An 18,381-nucleotide genomic window follows, 5' to 3' on the forward strand; every position below is an offset into this window, starting at 1 on the left:
CTAGATCTCAGTGGGGTTTTTACCTGGTTAAATAAAGGAAATAACAAATAATAATGATAAATGTCTTTGCTTTGCAGGTAGTAATATGAGGAAGCCTTTGAATGTGCTCGATCCCGGAATAAGAGCAGAGGACCTCCAGGGTGTTTAGACCGGGGAGCAGCATGCAAACCAACCGGTGAACTGCTGCTGCCTGCTGAACCCCCACCCTCGACCTTAGGCACCAGCACCACCAGCCCAGGTTTTTCTTTTCTTTTGGTGGCGGGAATTCCAGACACCCCAGCTCTGTCTGCCAGCCTGCACCATGGATTTCATGCTACCCATAAGAAGTCAAGAGATGATAGCTTTCTCCTGCTCCGATCCTTTCCTGGATCCCCACGGCGTCAACACCCGGTTCCACCACCAGGCCGTCAAGAGAAAGCTGCGGCCCGGACGGATTCTCGGCTTCGTCGTCAGCCTGGTGGCAGTCTGCACAGTTTGTTCACTGAGTGCCTTGTCGTTGGCCACAGCCGTGGCCACTGAGCCGAGAGAATCAGTTGCCGAGTCCCCAGCCGACGCAGCAGTGCCCCAAAGGACTCTTCTGCAGCGCCAGAACGTGTCGGCCGACCCGGAGGACACGCCAGTGGCCATGAAGTCTTCTTCCCACCTGGATATGAACCAAGGAGACTACCCAACAGACTACTTCAGCGTGGAGGACAGGCGCCAGGGCTACGTGGTTTTTCACATGTTTGGAATGTTGTACATGTTCATAGCCTTAGCCATCGTTTGCGATGAGTTCTTTGTCCCCGCACTCACCGTCATAACAGAGAAGCTGGAGATCTCGGACGACGTGGCCGGGGCCACCTTCATGGCGGCGGGCGGCTCGGCCCCAGAGCTCTTCACCTCCGTCATAGGAGTCTTTGTCTCCCACAGCAACGTGGGTATAGGCACCATCGTGGGCTCGGCCGTGTTCAACATCCTGTTTGTGATCGGAATGTGCGCCCTTTTCTCCAAGGAGGTGCTCAACCTCACCTGGTGGCCTCTGTTCAGAGACGTCTCGTTTTACATCATCGGGCTGCTTCTGCTCATCTATTTTTTCCTGGATAACCAAATCACGGTGTCAGAAAGTATCAGTCTGTTGTTGTGCTACACCTGCTACGTGACGTTCATGAAGTACAATTCTCAGGTAGAGAACTTCATCAAAACCAGGCTGGGGAGCAACCAGGTGGACGAGCTGGAGGCCGCTCCAAAGGTGAGCCTCATCCATCCATCCGTCCGTCCGTCCGTCCGTCCGTCCAGGGGAGTCACCAGGCCTGTTTTAGGGTGGCCGAAGCTTTCCTAAAATATTCTTAAGTTGCTCTAAATAATTTGGTGTTTTTTGTTTGTTTGTTTTTAACAATATAAGAAACTACCGACAAATTCAATATAATGCGTCCAGGATCACTAAATAATCACATTTTTAGGTCAAATACGGTCACTAATTTGACAGTTTCCCTTTACTTTGTGTTGTAATAATCTGGGTAATCGACATAAAATATGACAAGAATTGTTCAGAAGGTAATGCAAGCAGGAACGTTTGCACAAATGTCCTTCAAAGAGTACTTAACAGTTTTTAGTTGTAGAGTCACAGAAAATTATGATTATTTTTTGCTACAAAATAGCGATTAACTGTAAATGCACATATTTTGTATTACAAATGGTTTTTATTACCCTAAACACTATTTTAAAAGTGGAAAAGCAACATTGCCTGCTACGTTTCTCACATCCTATGCATTTCCTGGGGGCCTAGGCCCCCTTTGTCTTTAAACCTAGTGACACCCCTGCATCCATCCATTCATACATCCATCTATCAAATTCCTGCAAAAAACTCCATCTGATTAGCAATTTTATTCTTTTTATATTACATTTCTTTTTTTTTAATCAACAATAACTTGTCTGAGATTATGCATGAACCACATTTTATTTATGTGAAACATCTGATGTTGACCAAAGGGTCGTATATTCAAGCCCAGGAACTAAACAAAATTAAATAATAAATGAAACATGAAACACCATCAGTTATTATATTAATGTGATTCACATATTCTATTAAGTAGGACCACGGTGAAAACCAACATGTCAGAATCGCATCATTTCTGTTCTGGAAATCTAAGGGAAAATGAGCAAAGGACTGGAATCTGTTAGTATTGATATTTTATTTAGAATCTGTGTGGCTGTAAATAGGCATAATAGAACAGAGCTGTGACTTTTTCATGCTGACTAAGCCTGTACATCTAGACCTCCTCTTCGGTCTCTTCTTTTTTCTGACCTTGTTCAGACCAGAGTCCAATAAGGCTCTTAAGCAAAGGAGTGATGTAACAGTTCTGGGTCAACGTCTTCAAGTAAATCAGATTAAGATTCTGGGAACTTTTGGGCTCGAAAAAAAAAACGTGCAAAGTAAAAGAGAACATGGTGTATTTTCCTGCGCAATATAAATATAAAAGAAACACGATCATCTGCGTTACTTTGTCAGAGGAGACACAAAGAAAAACAGATTTGATTTCGAGTACGGAGCCAGCCACCGTCTGTGCTTTTGGCTTTTTATTTTCTGCAACCACTTTCTGTTGATAGCTGAACTATGACGACTATTGATTGTATCATAAGAAGATTCTGAGACAATATTTTCAACAACAAAAAAAACTGATTAGGAACAACCCTCGCAGTGTTTGAAGCATTAGTTGATGGGAGTTGCTTTTCTAACGTCCTGCAACAAATACCTGTGCTGCTCTGCTTACGCCAACTTTTACATAAAACGGCAACAACTAAGAAAGAGTTAGTTTAGATTATGTTTTAAATGAATGATGTATAATGTATTAATTATTCTTTATTACCAAAATAAACCGTAAGCATTAACTTTTAAAGCGGAAGCACTCGGGAGTTTTAAAATGACACTTTTCTGCCTCTTGTAGTGGCTAGCTGTGCAACTGCAAGGTTGACAAAGGAACGAGGAGAAATGATTTTTGTTTTTATTTAAAATGAACAATAAGTAGTTTACATATATGTTTAAGGAAAGAAAATCAATATTCTACCCGTGTATAATCCAACTTTGCAGCTTTAGCTCATGACAGTTTAGATTACTTTCTAACTTCCAGCATTAGCTAGCTGTGCTGCACTGCTAATGTTGTTTTATGTAAACAGAATCACAACAGAAGATTTTAGGCAGTGTTTGTTATTAAAATTTATAATGTATGTCTACATCTTAAGAAAAAGAAATTTAAACATGTTTTTTGAAACATGTTTATTTAGCTGTGCTGCCGTTCTAAAAGTAGCTTATACATAACAGGAATAACTTGAATTTGGTTTTAGAGTTGCTATTTTGATATCGGTCCCCTTCTTTTATACAGCTAAAGCAATGAAAAATAAATAGTTTTTGTTATATTTGTTGACATTGTGTGAATTTTCATATTATCATACTTTTCAGGAGTTAAACCTTGTTACGTTTATAAAGTTATTCTGTCTTAACTTTCTGGATCTGGATGAGATATTCAGGCTGCACATCTGGAAAGAACAATCCTGTGAAATAAAGTTCATAAGGTCATTGACTGGCAGCTGACCCCTTCTGGAAAACGAAATGTCATTAAGCCCCCAGCTGAAGACGACACAGATCTGTCAGAGCACATTTTTTTTCCCCAGCTGCCACCGACACATTAAACAAACACTAAAAATATAAAATACCTCAGACATTTCTCCTGTTACTTTATTATGCTTTTGTGCTCTTATATTTCAGACTTAATTTTTTTAAGACACTAATTTAGGTGATTTTGTTGTTTTGTCGGCGTTGTGTGATGAAAAGTTTCTTGTTTTCCAATTTTACTGCATTTCATTGTGTAACCGCATTATGTTATTGTGATATGACAACATTCGCAAAAAAAAAAGCTAAAAAATTGAAATATTGCATGAAAATTTCAAAACTTCCATGTTTTTTTTGTTTTCTGGATGCTGGGAAATAAGACGAATTCCTACAGAAAACCGTGGGAGGTTTGAAGCTGTGGGCGTTAATCAAGAACGGAGCAAATTATTTAGTTTGGAAAGTTTATGATTTACACATCGCTTATGAACAAAACTACAGCATGTGACCTGGGAGAATGTTCCACACACAAGCACAACTAGTGAATTTATTTTTATTTCCTTTATATATGCCATCATTTTTAAGATATTGCATGTGTGAGCTTGTTTGTTTATTTATTTTGGTCGTCAAAATCAAAGTGAAAGTGAACCTTATGGTCACATTAGCCATATCCAGGTGTGTAGAAAAAGACAAAAATGCAACACTTGGTTTTCCCAGTGTAATGTTGATACAAAACTCACTTAAGATAAACAACTTTTGCTACAAAAAGTGACACTTAACAGCCACCAGGCCTGCGATTGAGGTAAAATAAGTTAAAGTTAATGAACGGCTTAAAGGATGTAAAATACCGCAGGTGGACGGCTGATCTTTGGTCCAGCAGGATCTGTCGGTGCCTCACTACTTTAGGAGATCTGCTTGTGTTCAGACTAAATCAAATCAGATTTCAGTCTAATAATGCATGAGAACACGTTTGAGTTATAAAAAGGGAATGCAGCCATTAATGTCAATAAAACCTCTAAATTATTTACGTGATTGTGGTCAAATGTTCTTTAAGTGCAACATTATTGAAACATTGAGGCAACGAAGAATAGAACATTTTTAGACTTTCTAGACGAGTGGTTCAGAGTCTTTTGGGCAGGAAACTCTATTTCTGAACTGATAAAATAAAAAATAAAAAATAAAAAGCATGAGAAAAGTCTGCCTCTCTGACATTTCTGTCCTTCTGGTGATCAGCTGTGTCTCCCATCAGCAGCTTTTCTCCTCCCGTCCTGGCACTTGATGTCCAGATGCCTTGCCCTCATGTGTCAGTAGCAGCTAAATAATCCCCCAGGTTAATTCTTCCCAATCCCATTAGAGCCACTAATAATAGCCAGATGCTCCCTCGGGGAGAAGGAATCATCAGAGCCACTGAGAGAAAATGTCTGCCTGCTGCTTCTGTCCAACTCGAGGCAGCAGAGTGCTTCTCGTCTTTTCTTCGTCGCCCATGTCTGATGGGGGTTTACTGATGTCCGCTGGGTTTGTTGCTCCAGAAACAAATGGGAGAGATCTGCAGGTTTGCTCTCTGGTGGCGGTAGAGTCAGCAATCCTCTCTGATCCCCTGATCAAGCGCTTACCGGCAGTGACGACAGCAGTCAGTCACCGTCCACGGACGGTTCAAAAAAACAAGAAATATGAGTTTCAGCTAGAGGCGTAGAGTTTGTGTTGTCTTTCGATAAACCCAGTTTGGGTTTAAATCAGAGCTGTTGCATCTACTCAGATACATTTACCTGAGTGACAGTTTTCTTTTAAATGTACTTGTAGGAGCATTTTCACTACATTGAGGTTTGATAACTTTTATTATGAAGTATTATTACTCTTAATTGAGTAAAATTTCTGGATTCTCTACCAACTGAGTGAAATACAGACATGTTTTAATCAAAAAATTAACCACAAGTTTGGGTTTTGTTTGTTTTTGTTTTTGTTGTTGTTGTTGAAAGAAACTGGTCTGCAAAATTTTATCTTTTGCCTGACTTTGTTATTTTTTGTTACTGATATGAATTATTGTCATTTTCGGCCCTGAAGTACCAAAATCTCCACTTAACCTTATATTTTAATCCGTCGGATTATGTAATTCTTAAACATTAAATGATTGCTCATTTTGACCAGTTACTCAGTACTTGAGTAAACTTGTTAGTAAATACGTTTTTACTCTTGTTTGAGTAATTTATTGGACGGCTACTTTTTACTTTAGTAAAAATATGTCGAAGTAGTGCTACTCTTATTTATTGGGAACTCTACCAAACCTCTGGGTTTAGTATTTGTAGTTAAGTCCAAAAGGAGCACCTAAAGTCACTGACTCAAGGGGGATTTTTTTATTTTATTTTATTTTATTTTTTACTGTAAATACTTTTTTTTAAAAAAATGAATTGGCGGCGAATGAAGGTAAATTGTGTCGCACCTTGGTTGGTGGTTACTGATGGAGTTCACACGCAGGCTCGAAAATCAGCAATCTAAAAGTGGCGATCCCCGCGGATTAATCCTGGATAAGTCGCACAGCTCGACAGTCAGGTGGACGGCGAGGAAGAGACGCAGAGAGAGAGAGAGAGAGAGAAAGTAGATCTGATGGCGCCTCGGCGGCATGACGGAGATCAGGACGGGGGGGCGTGAATCTGCTGACCCGCGGTCGGCGCTTTCCGCCTCGGTCCCCCACCAGACTCCAGACATGGTGGGGGAAAGCGGGGAGGAAAGAGAAAAGGAGTTTGGGTGTTAGTTTATTCTTGTTCTACGAAAATGTGGATGCTGTTGTAAAAGATTTGACGAGTTATGAGCACGTTGATCTAAACTATTTTTTTGTCTTATTAATTATTAATTATCCATATCACGAGCACGTGAAGATTAAATTCAGATTTATTTATTTATTTGTTTAGAACATTTTTCACGTATTTATTTTTCCTCAAATGCTGGAATCTTAAGGTTGCGTTTTAGTATTTTTATATAGAATTTAATCTCGGTGCATGGAGCTTATTGAATCGTTACAAAGATAAGCTAAAGACAGAAGGATAAAAAATGCACATTTAACAAGACATGTCAAACATATTTATGAATAAAAACATAAACAAAGGCATAGCAAATTTCCAATTGCAGCAAAGATTTGTAATAAAAACCAAACTGTGAATCTAATGTGGCTGAAAAGTAAAAGAGGAAACTTCACTGCAACTCATCCTCTGTTGTATGTCTCAGCAAAAATGTCATTTTTATGATTGTCTTTTTAAAAACTTTTATATTTTGTCTTTGCTTCCGTCCGACAACCAAACTATTCCATAGATCTGCCCCACAAACGGAAACACACAAAATCCTTTTAGTTAAACAAACAAGCTTGAAAATTCTCTGAACATCTTTTAGATATTACCTGGAAGTAAATAGGTTCTTGCCTTAAACATATAGTCTTTATGAATTTGATCCAGTTGACCAGTTTTCAAGTTCACTGATGGATTGTTACTTTATGTGAAGGACCAACACAAAGCCCCACATGATGGTGAAGTTGAAAGGAAATGATAAATGGAGTTGAACTTTTTTTTTTTTTTTTTACTTCTTAAATGCTGGAAAGTGAACCACTCATTTCTATTCAGCCCCCTTTACTCTCATACCCTAATGAAATTTATCATAATCAATGTAAAAAAAATCCCCTAAATTTCTCCACTGGTGTTAAATCTGAGTATAAATGAAGCTGCTCTGTCTTCAGATTTAATCCGCTGTAGCCGGGTAGTAGCCGTTCCAGTTCGGTCCTGAAAATAGGGAGACTGGATTATTGGTGCAGGACAGTACGATCCGTCATCCCGGCCCAGAATCTGAGATCATTTCCTGCACTTTTGCTGTTTGGAGGGGAACAGATGTGATTCTCTGAACAGGATCACATCTGTTCAGAGCTGAGCTGCTTTGTCAAGAAGGATGTTTGTATTTTGCTTTGATTTGTGAAGGAAAATGGGAACAAATCCAGTATTTAGATGCAAAGAAGTGTGGCCTTAAAAAAAACAAAAATGAACTAAATGTCACATTGCTCCTTTAAAGTTTAGCTCCTACCTTATTCTTCTTATTCTTGTGAAATTCTGGCTCCTCTGTGTATTCAGAAAAGACAGACATGATAAACTATTATTATTATTATTATTATTATTATTATTAATATTATTATTATTATTATTATTATTATTATTATTATTATTATTATTATTATTATTATTATTATTATTATTATTATTATTAATTATCATGTTGTTTGACCAACTGGACAAACAATATTAAATTGTTTCACAAGGCCTGTGAAGGCCTTCAGGATGGTTATCACTAAATGTACCTCCTTTCTGCTAATGGATTGGATTTTATTTATTTATTTATTTATTTACAGTAGATCTTTGGAAAACCAGTCAGCACATTTGTATGATGCCAACTCTTTGTAAATCTCACCAGATTTATTTTACTTCTGATGATATCTGATTTTATTTATCATTCCTCCTTCAATTAACAAACATAAGGTTTCAGACAACATTCTGGATATCAGAATGTTGTCCTACCAAAGCATAAAAGTTGTTGAATTTGTAAATGTGATCTCCTCAGTTATCAGGATGATAAAATACAAGACAATTTGTAATTTAGCATTTGCAACACACATCAAGAAACAAAACTTTATCTCAGTTTTACTGTAGGATGTAGATCTGCTAGAAGCAGCTCGGTGGAGCAGCTCCAGCATTTTACAGCAGTTGTCTCTTTTTTATGTGCATGGCAGCCATATTGGATTTTGATGTTTGGTTTGGTGGGAGAAAATCTCAAGAGATTTAACTTGAGTGAGTCTGGTGAGACAAGCAAACAACATTAAATGTTGAACTCTTCACTGTTGAAAGAATTTTCTGAATTAATTTTTCCTGAACTGACATTTGTTGTTAGTTTTCTAAATCATATAAAAGCAAATACCAAGAGACGCTTTATTAACGTGATGGTGCAGGATAATTATTCTGTCATGTTCAAACAGGAACATCACAACTTTATAAATTTGTACTTTGAACAGGAAGAGATAAATGTGACGTTCGTTTAAACGAACCGTCGACTTAAACCCATAATAGTTATTGAATAAGTACATCTATAATAAAAATGGAGATATATTTTTCCTGAATTATGAATCCAGGATGTGAGTCTTAGTGGAATTATAAAACAGCATCTTTGTTTTGAATGAAGTAGCCCTGCTTTATTTGTGCTGTGGATCAATGAAGCGTTTATTTTTATTTTTATTTATTTATTAAAGACTGTGTCAGTCTGCAGAAATAGCCAAAATGTTATTTTCAAAAGAGTTTGAGTTTCCAGGTTAAATAAATATTTTTTTTTTCCACTGTCAGCTTTAGTGCAGTTAACATAAATCTTTCACTAAATGTGTCCAGGTCTGCGTATTCTGTCTTGGTGACAGGATGTGCAATATGAGGGTAATGCATGAGACTTTTTTTCAAATTATACTTCCATAATTTTAGAAACATAGAACTTTGTATTGTTTTTGTTGCATATATTTCCCAGGAATGGATTAGATGTTAAATGTAGCACAGATTTCTTAAAAATGTCAGCATTTTGTTCACTTTAAGTTAAAATCACAGGAATCAAATTTCTTGATTTAAAAAGGGGAGTAACATGCTCAGTCTTTCTCTGTGGAGATCTGATTTTAAACAATGTTACAGTTTACCAATTTATTTTCAGATTTAGAATCAGTGAAGGCCTTCACAACGCTGAGCCTCATGCTTTGCAGGGCCGACCCAAACATGTGCAGGGCCCTGGGCATCGTTTGATCTATGGGCCCCTTCAGGCCTATTGGCTACAACTCACCACCACAGTGTCTTTGATTTGTTTGTTTTTGTTTTGTATTTTGATCAGCTGTGACATTTGTGTTGCTATTGTTTTAAAATCAAATAGTGAGTCAACAAAAAAGAGGCACTACAAATATTTTAAAATTTGGTTCTACAAGAAGTTAATATGTTATCTGCTGTACAAATAACATTTAAAAAATGTGCATTTTTTTATTAGTAATGAAGAGTCTAAGTTTTCCAGGAGGCTAAAGTTAGTTAGAGTTGAATTTATATTCTACCATCTTAAACTAACTCAGTTTTATGAGCTTTTAATCTTTCATAACAAACATATTTTCAACCTCTCTTTTAAATTTTATGCCAAGTGGCAATAAATAAAGATTAGGGTGACGGTAAGGAGGCCTTTCTACCTCAACACCTACAGCTCGTCTCCAAACACAAATATCCAAAATACCATCAGAAACGGGCAGAAAGATGGCCAGCAGTTATAAAAAGAGGTTTGATTGTTGTGATGACTTTGTATCTTTTTTACATTTTATCTTTATTTCCTTCTCAATAGTTCACAAAAAAAACTTACAAACATTATTTTTCCCTTAAACTGACACTTTGTTTACATTTTAACATCCTTCATCTGAAGTTTATTTATTGTTTGTGCTGAAGGTCTGAAATGCAGAAACTATCAGTAAACAAAGTGTCTGCAAGGCCTACGATATCTGCAATGAAATAAATTAAACATGATGATGTTACATTGGTATTTTCATTTTGTTTTTATGATCATCAACAGTTTCCATTTTTATCTAGAGTTGTGAAGAGGCGATGAATTCTTCGGGGGGGTTTTATTCCATCAAACATTGGTGCTTTGTTAAAGTATTTTCTGCTGCAAATGTTGGACTTTTTGTTGCTTCCTGATCAGTGATTTCTTTTCACTTTGTGTTTTTAAGGTAAAACTCAGTTACAACAACAACAGAAAACAAACCAATAAAATGAAAAACTGTGTTGTAAGCCTTCAGAGTTATGCAACTCAATCCATAACCTGCTGTTTAACCTTTCATCCCTAAAATTTATCAAATTGATTTTAAATGTTGCACAAACTGTTTCAGGTAATTTTTTTTGCCACCTAAGTTCACTTATGGTGTATAAAAAATTTGAATCTAAAATCTGATGATTTAGCATTCATGTCTCATGTATTACGTAAATTATCTATATTTTACTTGTTACGTACTGAGGAAGTAAATAACAGGACCTTAGTTCACAAAATATACTGAAGTGAAGTCTTCAAACTGAAGATAGTGTGTAAACTTAATGAGTTAGATTTATGAATTATTTAAATGTATTCATCCATTTTTTTCCCCCTTTTATCCTGAAGGCAAATTCATCAGGAGACGACGAGAACAAGTTGACGGTGAGTTTGTCTGAAGTGTTTTAAAGCAAATATTCATTTGTGCCAAAGTTACATATTGGTTATTGGTTTTCTGTTCTATAATTAATATAAAAGTATGCACCATAGTGATATCCTGCTTCTTGTGGTTTCATCTTGATCTCATAGGCCAAACCCCGGCTGCAGAGGGAAGGCAGCTGTGCATCTCTGCACAACTCCCTGATGAGGAACAGCATCTTCCAGCTCATGATACACACACTCGACCCCCTCAGTAACGAAGGTGCGACTCGGAGAGAAAACAGACATTTTGCCTAACTTGCTGCACCTGTCCTGTGTCCTAACGTTCACATCACAGATCTGTGGTTTGTTGCAGGCCGGTTTAGGGAGAAGGCTTCCATCCTCCACAAAATGGCCAAACAGAAGTGTAAAGACGAAGGTCCCACCGCCAACGGTGTAGGTGAGGAACCGCAACAAAATCATACACCAGCTAACTCATCGCTTTGTCCAGACTCACGTTGCTGGCGAAAAATGATTTAGGACGACATAACGGTCTCTCTTTTCTCTGCATTTTCAACAAACTCTCACTATTTGTCATGTTTTGTTTTGCTTCTGCCCTGAAAGTCGATAAAAACCTCCCAAACAGTTCAAAGGTCGCCGTTGAGGTCACGCCGCCCATGAACGGAGTTGCAGGGGGAGATCAGGTACGATTTTTTGTCCACAACCTTCAGTTCACGACATTCTTGACTCAAAAATAAGCAAAAGTCCTGCAAATAAAAAAAATCAACATATTCCTGCTAATAAGCTACAACTTAAAATAGTTTGCAATTGCAGGTTCAACGGCACTGAAACGCTGCTGTTCAGCGATATTAAGTGTCACATATTTAACCTGTCTTCAGGAGGGTGAGGAAGAGGAGGATGAGGACCAGCCTCTGAGCCTGGCCTGGCCCGACACCCTGAGGAAACGGATCACCTACCTGCTCATCCTGCCCATCGTCTTCCCCCTGTGGCTCACGCTGCCTGACGTCAGGAGAGAGGTGAGGGAAACAAGGTTCTGCTTGAAATTATAACATACTGTACATTATCCTCAATGCAAATTAAGCTTGCTGGCAAAATTCTTATTTGCTCAGGGGTTTGTGATAAGTAAATTACAGAAGAACAATTAAAAAAAAGGTAAAATGTTATGTCCAGATTCCACATTTTGAAATCAGGTGTGGATTCAGTGGGTTTTTTTGGGGGGGATATTTGCAATATCTTCCAGGTCAAGTGCTAAGTATTCCTTCCAAAACTAAAGTTTATTGGTCTGTGAGAAGGTAAACTCGTATTATTAAACTGTTATCGATATATTACTTGAAGATGGTCTCAAAACAACATCATTGTTTACCTCAACAATGATCGTTATGGTGACAGGCCTGGTGCTAGCTTGTGCTTGTGCAATAAATGACACAATTATCTTGAGGATTATTCAAGCATCTTGTCATTAAGACAATAAAAGTGGACTTTGTTGTAACCGGAAACACTTAACAGTGGAATATTTTAATTTTCATGTTCTAGTGTTGTATGACCAAGCTCTGATTTTGAACATGATGCTGCTCAGGTGGTTTGACCAAATGTTTAGTGGTGTAGCGATTTAAATTAATCCATTCATAAAATAAGCACATGATGGTTATGGTACATATATGTCAACATTTGCATCATTTATATTCGGTTATTGGTTAAAAAATGCTTTGTTTCAGCTTTTATTTTTCAAATATTCTACAGGTCTTAGTCACCATCAATCATTCAAAGTGTCTCAAGTGAGGCCGTTACCGTGTCTGAAGCTTGACAATTTGATGAAGATGTTTAGTTGACGTTTTGTTTTTTTCCCCAGACGTCTGAAAGGTTCTTTCCAGTCACGTTCATCGGCTCCATCTGTTGGATCGCGTTCTTCTCCTACCTGATGGTGTGGTGGGCTCACCAGGTACCTGACAAACATCAGGCTTCATTAATCTCACACATACGTCACATTAAGTCTCTACTCTGACTTCTTACAATCTGGATAAGTGCAATTGTCAGGACTGTGACAACTAATCCTAATCAATGACCCCTCTAGATCAGTTTGTGAAACTAAACTTTGATGGACAAATAGAAAGACAGAACTGAATATTGGGTCTTCTGAAAGTATTTACTATAGAAAACGTTGCAAAGGTTTTTCATTGATATTAGAAGTGCAGTACTTCTGTATTGTATCGGTTTGTTACACTTGCATGAAGCTGAGGAGTCTGAATGAAGCAAAACATTCTGCAAAAGCGTCTCAGTTATTGAGCGCATGCAGGTGGTTTATTGGTTTAAAATGTTAAAACAGCTTCTAAACCTGAAATAAAGCTGTTCATAAAATGAATTCTCTCTTTTCAGGAGCTGTCAGTCATCTGAGGAACTGTTTGTTGTTATTGAGAGTTTATTTAACTCACCTGGTGGGAGCCGAAAATATCAATATCGATACCAAGCCGGGGTATCAGTATCAGATCGATACTACCATGTTGCGATACTTGATACTTAAGTTTCAGTTAACTCTTGAAATTGTATTTTATTTTAGTTTTATAGTTTCTCAACTTTCCCTCAAAAAGATTTTGTTTTGATTTGCTCTCAAGTTACAGTTTTTTGCCATTTGTTTTTGTTTTTCTCTTGTTTTGTTTGCCATATGAATATGATATTAAGGTATTTAGCAGACACGTACAAACTTTGTCCAAATTCTGTCCTTGGTTTTGAGCAAATAACTCAAAGGAAAAACAAACAAATTGAAGTTTGACAATATGTCAAACTTAAATAAAAAGTTTCGGTATTGATATTGGTGATCTGGACCCTGTATTTACTTGTTATCGGATCAATAACAAAATATGCTGTATCACACACATCTACTGGTTGAGTCCTCTAAAGTTTTTAAAATATCACCAGTACAAATTGTCTAAGACAGAAACCTTGAGGAATTAAACTGAAATCGTTGCTTCATTTAAGGTTGGAGAGACTTTCTGGATCACAGAGGAAATCATGGGTTTGACCATCCTAGCAGCGGGAACATCCATCCCCGACCTGATCACCAGTGTGATTGTGGCGCGAAAAGGCCTGGGCGACATGGCCGTGTCCAGCTCCGTGGGCTCCAACATCTTTGACATCACCGTCGGGTAACGTCCCCCCACGTTGACCGATAACGTCTCCATAAGACACCTGTGAAAACCTGACCACCTCTCTTCTTCTTCCCTCCTCCGCCAGCCTGCCATTCCCGTGGCTCCTCTACAACATCATCAACGACTTCAAGCCCGTGGAGGTGAGCAGCAACGGCCTGTTCTGTGCCATCGTCCTCCTCTTCCTCATGCTCCTCTTCGTCATCATTTCCATCGCGGCTTGCAAGTGGAAAATGAGCAAGTTTCTGGGCTTCCTCATGTTCCTGCTCTACTTTGTCTTCCTGATCGTCAGCGTCATGTTGGAGGACAAAGTCATCATGTGCCCAGTCACCGTCTAAAGAAATAATAATTGAAAAAACAAGAACAAAGTTGAAATTTGCTCTTTAACAGTGCAATAACAAACTGCCTGTTTTATGTCTCACACTGTACTGTACACACACACACACACACACACACACACACACACACTTACAAGCTGTTGGTGCGGATCAAGCAGGAGTTGAAGGCCCGTTGCTTAGGTCGCCCAATCAGGAGACTCTCTTTGCACCATGTGACTAGACGTCACAGCGAGAACTGTCTGAGAAACTCTGAAACAAAACAACTGGAGAGGAAACGGAAACTGGAAGACGGGAGGAACTTTTCTTGTTGAACAAAGGACAAAGACTGAACGTCTCAGTGGGGGGATTCAGAATCTAAACTTGATGTGGACACACAAAGAGACATGATGATGATGATGTTGTTGTTGTTGTTGAGGAGCTTTGGCTTCTAGATCAAGGGAGCCGTCGTGGAAAGAACGAAACAAAAGAGAAGCCAAGGTAAACTTTTAATTTCGATAGCAGCTTCGTAGGCTTCGAGATGTTAACGGTATGAAACACTTCAGATTTTACTTTGCAATATGATAGAAAAAATAATATTGTCAATGACTTGACAGGATTTTCAGACAGCTCTTCATGTCCATCCCATTCATAAAATGTAAAAAGTTTAATCATACCTGGGTTCTCACGTGTGCTAAAAAGTATGAATGTAATTTTCTGTTCTGGCTGCCTTTATGTGCACCGCTTTAAAAAGGGGAACATGTTAATATGCTGATTTTACTGTTTGGAAAGCACTTGGTGGCAACGATGTTTTGTTTTTTAATGTGCTGACTGCCCAGGGCGGCATTCTGTTAGGGGGCAGCTTGACCACAAAACTGATTGCACACTGCTGGAGGGTAAAGACGCTGAAGTTGGTATTGGAGTCATATTTTTCTAATTTGAGCTAAATTAAAGGGAGCTTTCAGTCTTTTTTTTTTTTCTTAAGAAATTTGGACATCTCTTGTTCAACATATAAAACATTTATCAAACCTGAGCTATGAAACATGTCATCTATTTGTGAAGAAAAAAACAAAAAACAAAAAAAACCCAACCAAAATGATGCTTTTTTGTCATCAGGCTGAAACAAGCATGAAAACCTTGGTACATCGACTGGCCAAACCTGGACTGAAAAGTTTTACTGTGGTCCCATTAAAATTCTTTAAATTAAAGTTTTAATCTATAAACAAATGGGCACTGGGTGCAGAATGGGGGCGAAAACTGTCGCCGAGTGACGGACAAAAAGATTAGCCCCCTCTGTTGTGTCGTTCTTGTTTAACTTTTTAATACCTTCCTTCAGATTAGGAATTTAAAAAAAAAAGAAAAAAAAAGAAATAAAACATTTCTTACCAGCAGGTAACGCTGATTTTCACCATGATTTTCTGATGTACAACAGATTGCACGTACTGTAATTTTACTCAAATGTTGTTGATTTTCTGTGAGACCGTGACTCTTACTGCCATCTAAAAGAGGAAGTAGTGTTCTCGTGTGCACTTTGAGTCGGGGAACGTTTCCACAGTCGGTTGGCTTAAAGCCTGGAATCTGGGTTCATGTGTACATGTAGAAAATCTCAGTCTTTTTCATCCTTTTTTCTTTTTTCAATGTATGCAGACATTTAAAAGCTTTTAAAAAAATTATCAGCAACTACTGCAAATACGTTAACCATGTAATGACGTTCTATAAATGGAAACGATGTTGATGTTCTACAATAAAATAATCCCTTTCTGTATTTGCATTACCTCTCGTTTATTGGGATTCGTGGATGTGTTTGGTGTCTTCATGAGGTTTTCTGAAGTGCCAACAAAAGCATGAGAAACTGAACATAACGACACAAAAACACTTGATTCAAAGGATGTTCAGCAGCGTTTCCACGTCAGGCAAGAGAAGTTGTTTTCTGCTGTTTCTGATAGAAATTATTGCCAAATCTCCAGTCTAGGCCTGTCACAATAACTAATGTTTCTGGATGATTAATCTTCCCATTATTTATTGCGATGAACGATAATATTGTTGTTTTGACACAATTTGCTTGTAATATAATGATAATAATGGCATAATAACACATTCTCAAAGAAATGTAAACTTTAAATTCCAATGAACATTTAACATTGGAACTCGAAGACATTTTAAATATCAGAAATAAATCAACAAAACAACAGAAACTAATAAAATTAGTTATGCAGTCTCAGGAAACTAAATTATCCTTAAAAAAAAAAGGTTTGGTTGAGACCAAAACTCCAGATTAAAGACTTTTATCACCCAGTTTTTGGTAGAAAAAGAAAAACGATAAATCGTGAAATTGGAAATTACTGAATTTGTTTTAACTTATCACATGGTTAATTTATATATTGATTATTGTGACAGGCCTCCTCTCCACAAAATTTTTTTTGGTAAGTAATAGGCCAAAAACAAACAAACAAAACAGGTAACCATGGCGATTTGAGTCTAGGAAATGCTAGTCAGTGACCGAATAATTGTATTTCTAAAAGGAGATATCTCCATCTTTTTTGTTCATTTTTCTGCAGCATCTCAAACTGATTTATTTTACCCACATTAAAATGTTCTCTATGTTTTCAAAGCTACACGGTGGAGACCGAGCTCAGAACCTTTTTCAGTAACGTACGTCTTGGGTTTTCATTTCTCTTTGCTGCATCAAGGGAAGGACTTTTGGTATGCGCTTGCATTTGTCTTGCTTTTTTCATTATTGAATATTTCACTATTAACACCAGAATTGTATTTTTCTTTTAAGGAATTAATAAAAAAAAATAGCACATTTTATATTTATATTTTACCCAAATAATTATTTATATTTTCACACACTTTGAAAAAAAATTCATTTTTTTTATTTTAGGTCAATATTAATAAAGTTGTGTTTCATATGTAAACTGTGGTATATGAGCTTAATTAAATAAATGTAGTTGTACCCATGACATCCGGTTCTCATCTAGCTTGCATATGCAGTATAATTTGTGGTTTTTTTCCCATGTTTTTATTATATTTGATTTAGATTTGGAAACTATTCACTGAACGAGTGCATTAAAAATATTCCCAAAATCTGCAGTTTTAATGGAATAAAACGGATCATCTGTTTGAAAATATGGGATCTTATTTATGTACTACTTGAATCCTGCTGTAAAAACATATTATTTATATATGTAAAAGATGTCATAAATAATAATAAAAAAAACCTGAAACAACAATTGTTTATTTTTGTTTATTGTGTGAAATTGTCTAAAATTCACAGCTGGAACCTGTGAAACCATTAAGACTGTATTGGTAGCATAATTACTATGACAGATAATACACAGAGCACAAATTAAGCTTCCTTGTGTCTCCAGTCAGATCTGCAGTGTCATCTATCAGTTTTGTGCAGATCTTTACTTTGACACAAGCTCCTTACAGAGTTATATGTGGCTTGCCGCCATAATCAGCGCGATGGGACAGAGATTAACTGGACGTCTGAGGACAGCCAGAGCACTCACCTGTGCGTCTTTTGTCCACATGCCTGTTCTGTGACATCTAAGGACATGTGCTGTGTCCTTGTCTTCCCATGGACACAGAGTCTGCGTTACTGTGCGAGTTATTTTTTCCATTTGACAAACATTGCTATTAGCTGTGGATGTCAGGCTTTATATTGGGCTTTTATGGAAAACTAGCAGTGAGATCAGGTCAGAACAGAAGAGGTCATAGGTTTGCCTTCCAAGAGGAAAATGACCCCTAAGAGCAACAACGCAGTGGTTTCAGTCAAATCACATTAATGTGTTAGACCAGCCGAGTGAAAGTTTAGACCTAAATCCAAATGAGAAACAAGGCAAGACAATGATGTTCATAGAGACTTGTTGTGACTGAGACTCAGAGTTGGCAAACATTTTTGTTGTACATAGCCGGTAGAGATGTTCTCAATCCCAACATATTTTTACTAAAGTAAGAGTAAAACGTAACCGTCCAAGAAATTACTGAAGTATGAGAAAAAGAGCATTTCGCATAAAGGGTACTCAACTACTGAGTGACAGATAAATCAATCAAGTTTTTCACATTTCAGCAACAAGGCACTTAAAAGTGCCAAAAATTTTAGTTTAAAAATTAAAACTTTTATACA

At 37.4% G+C, this 18,381-nt stretch overlaps 1 protein-coding gene across 1 annotated transcript; it reads left to right on the forward strand.

Moving 5' to 3' along the window:
- Window positions 1-81: 81 nt before the first annotated feature.
- Window positions 82-16,020, forward strand: slc24a2b (solute carrier family 24 member 2b). Its single transcript, XM_088009822.1, is given in 8 exon segments — window positions 82-1,228; window positions 10,766-10,801; window positions 10,946-11,234; window positions 11,399-11,478; window positions 11,674-11,811; window positions 12,645-12,734; window positions 13,769-13,935; window positions 14,024-16,020. Coding segments are annotated over 8 exon segments (1,977 nt in total). The 5' UTR covers window positions 82-301; the 3' UTR covers window positions 14,274-16,020.
- Window positions 16,021-18,381: the final 2,361 nt, after the last annotated feature.

This window comes from Poecilia mexicana, unplaced genomic scaffold (genome assembly GCF_051168715.1).
Source record: "Poecilia mexicana isolate PSO_F unplaced genomic scaffold, ASM5116871v1 scaffold_2, whole genome shotgun sequence".
NCBI classification, from domain to species: Eukaryota; Metazoa; Chordata; class Actinopteri; order Cyprinodontiformes; family Poeciliidae; genus Poecilia; species Poecilia mexicana.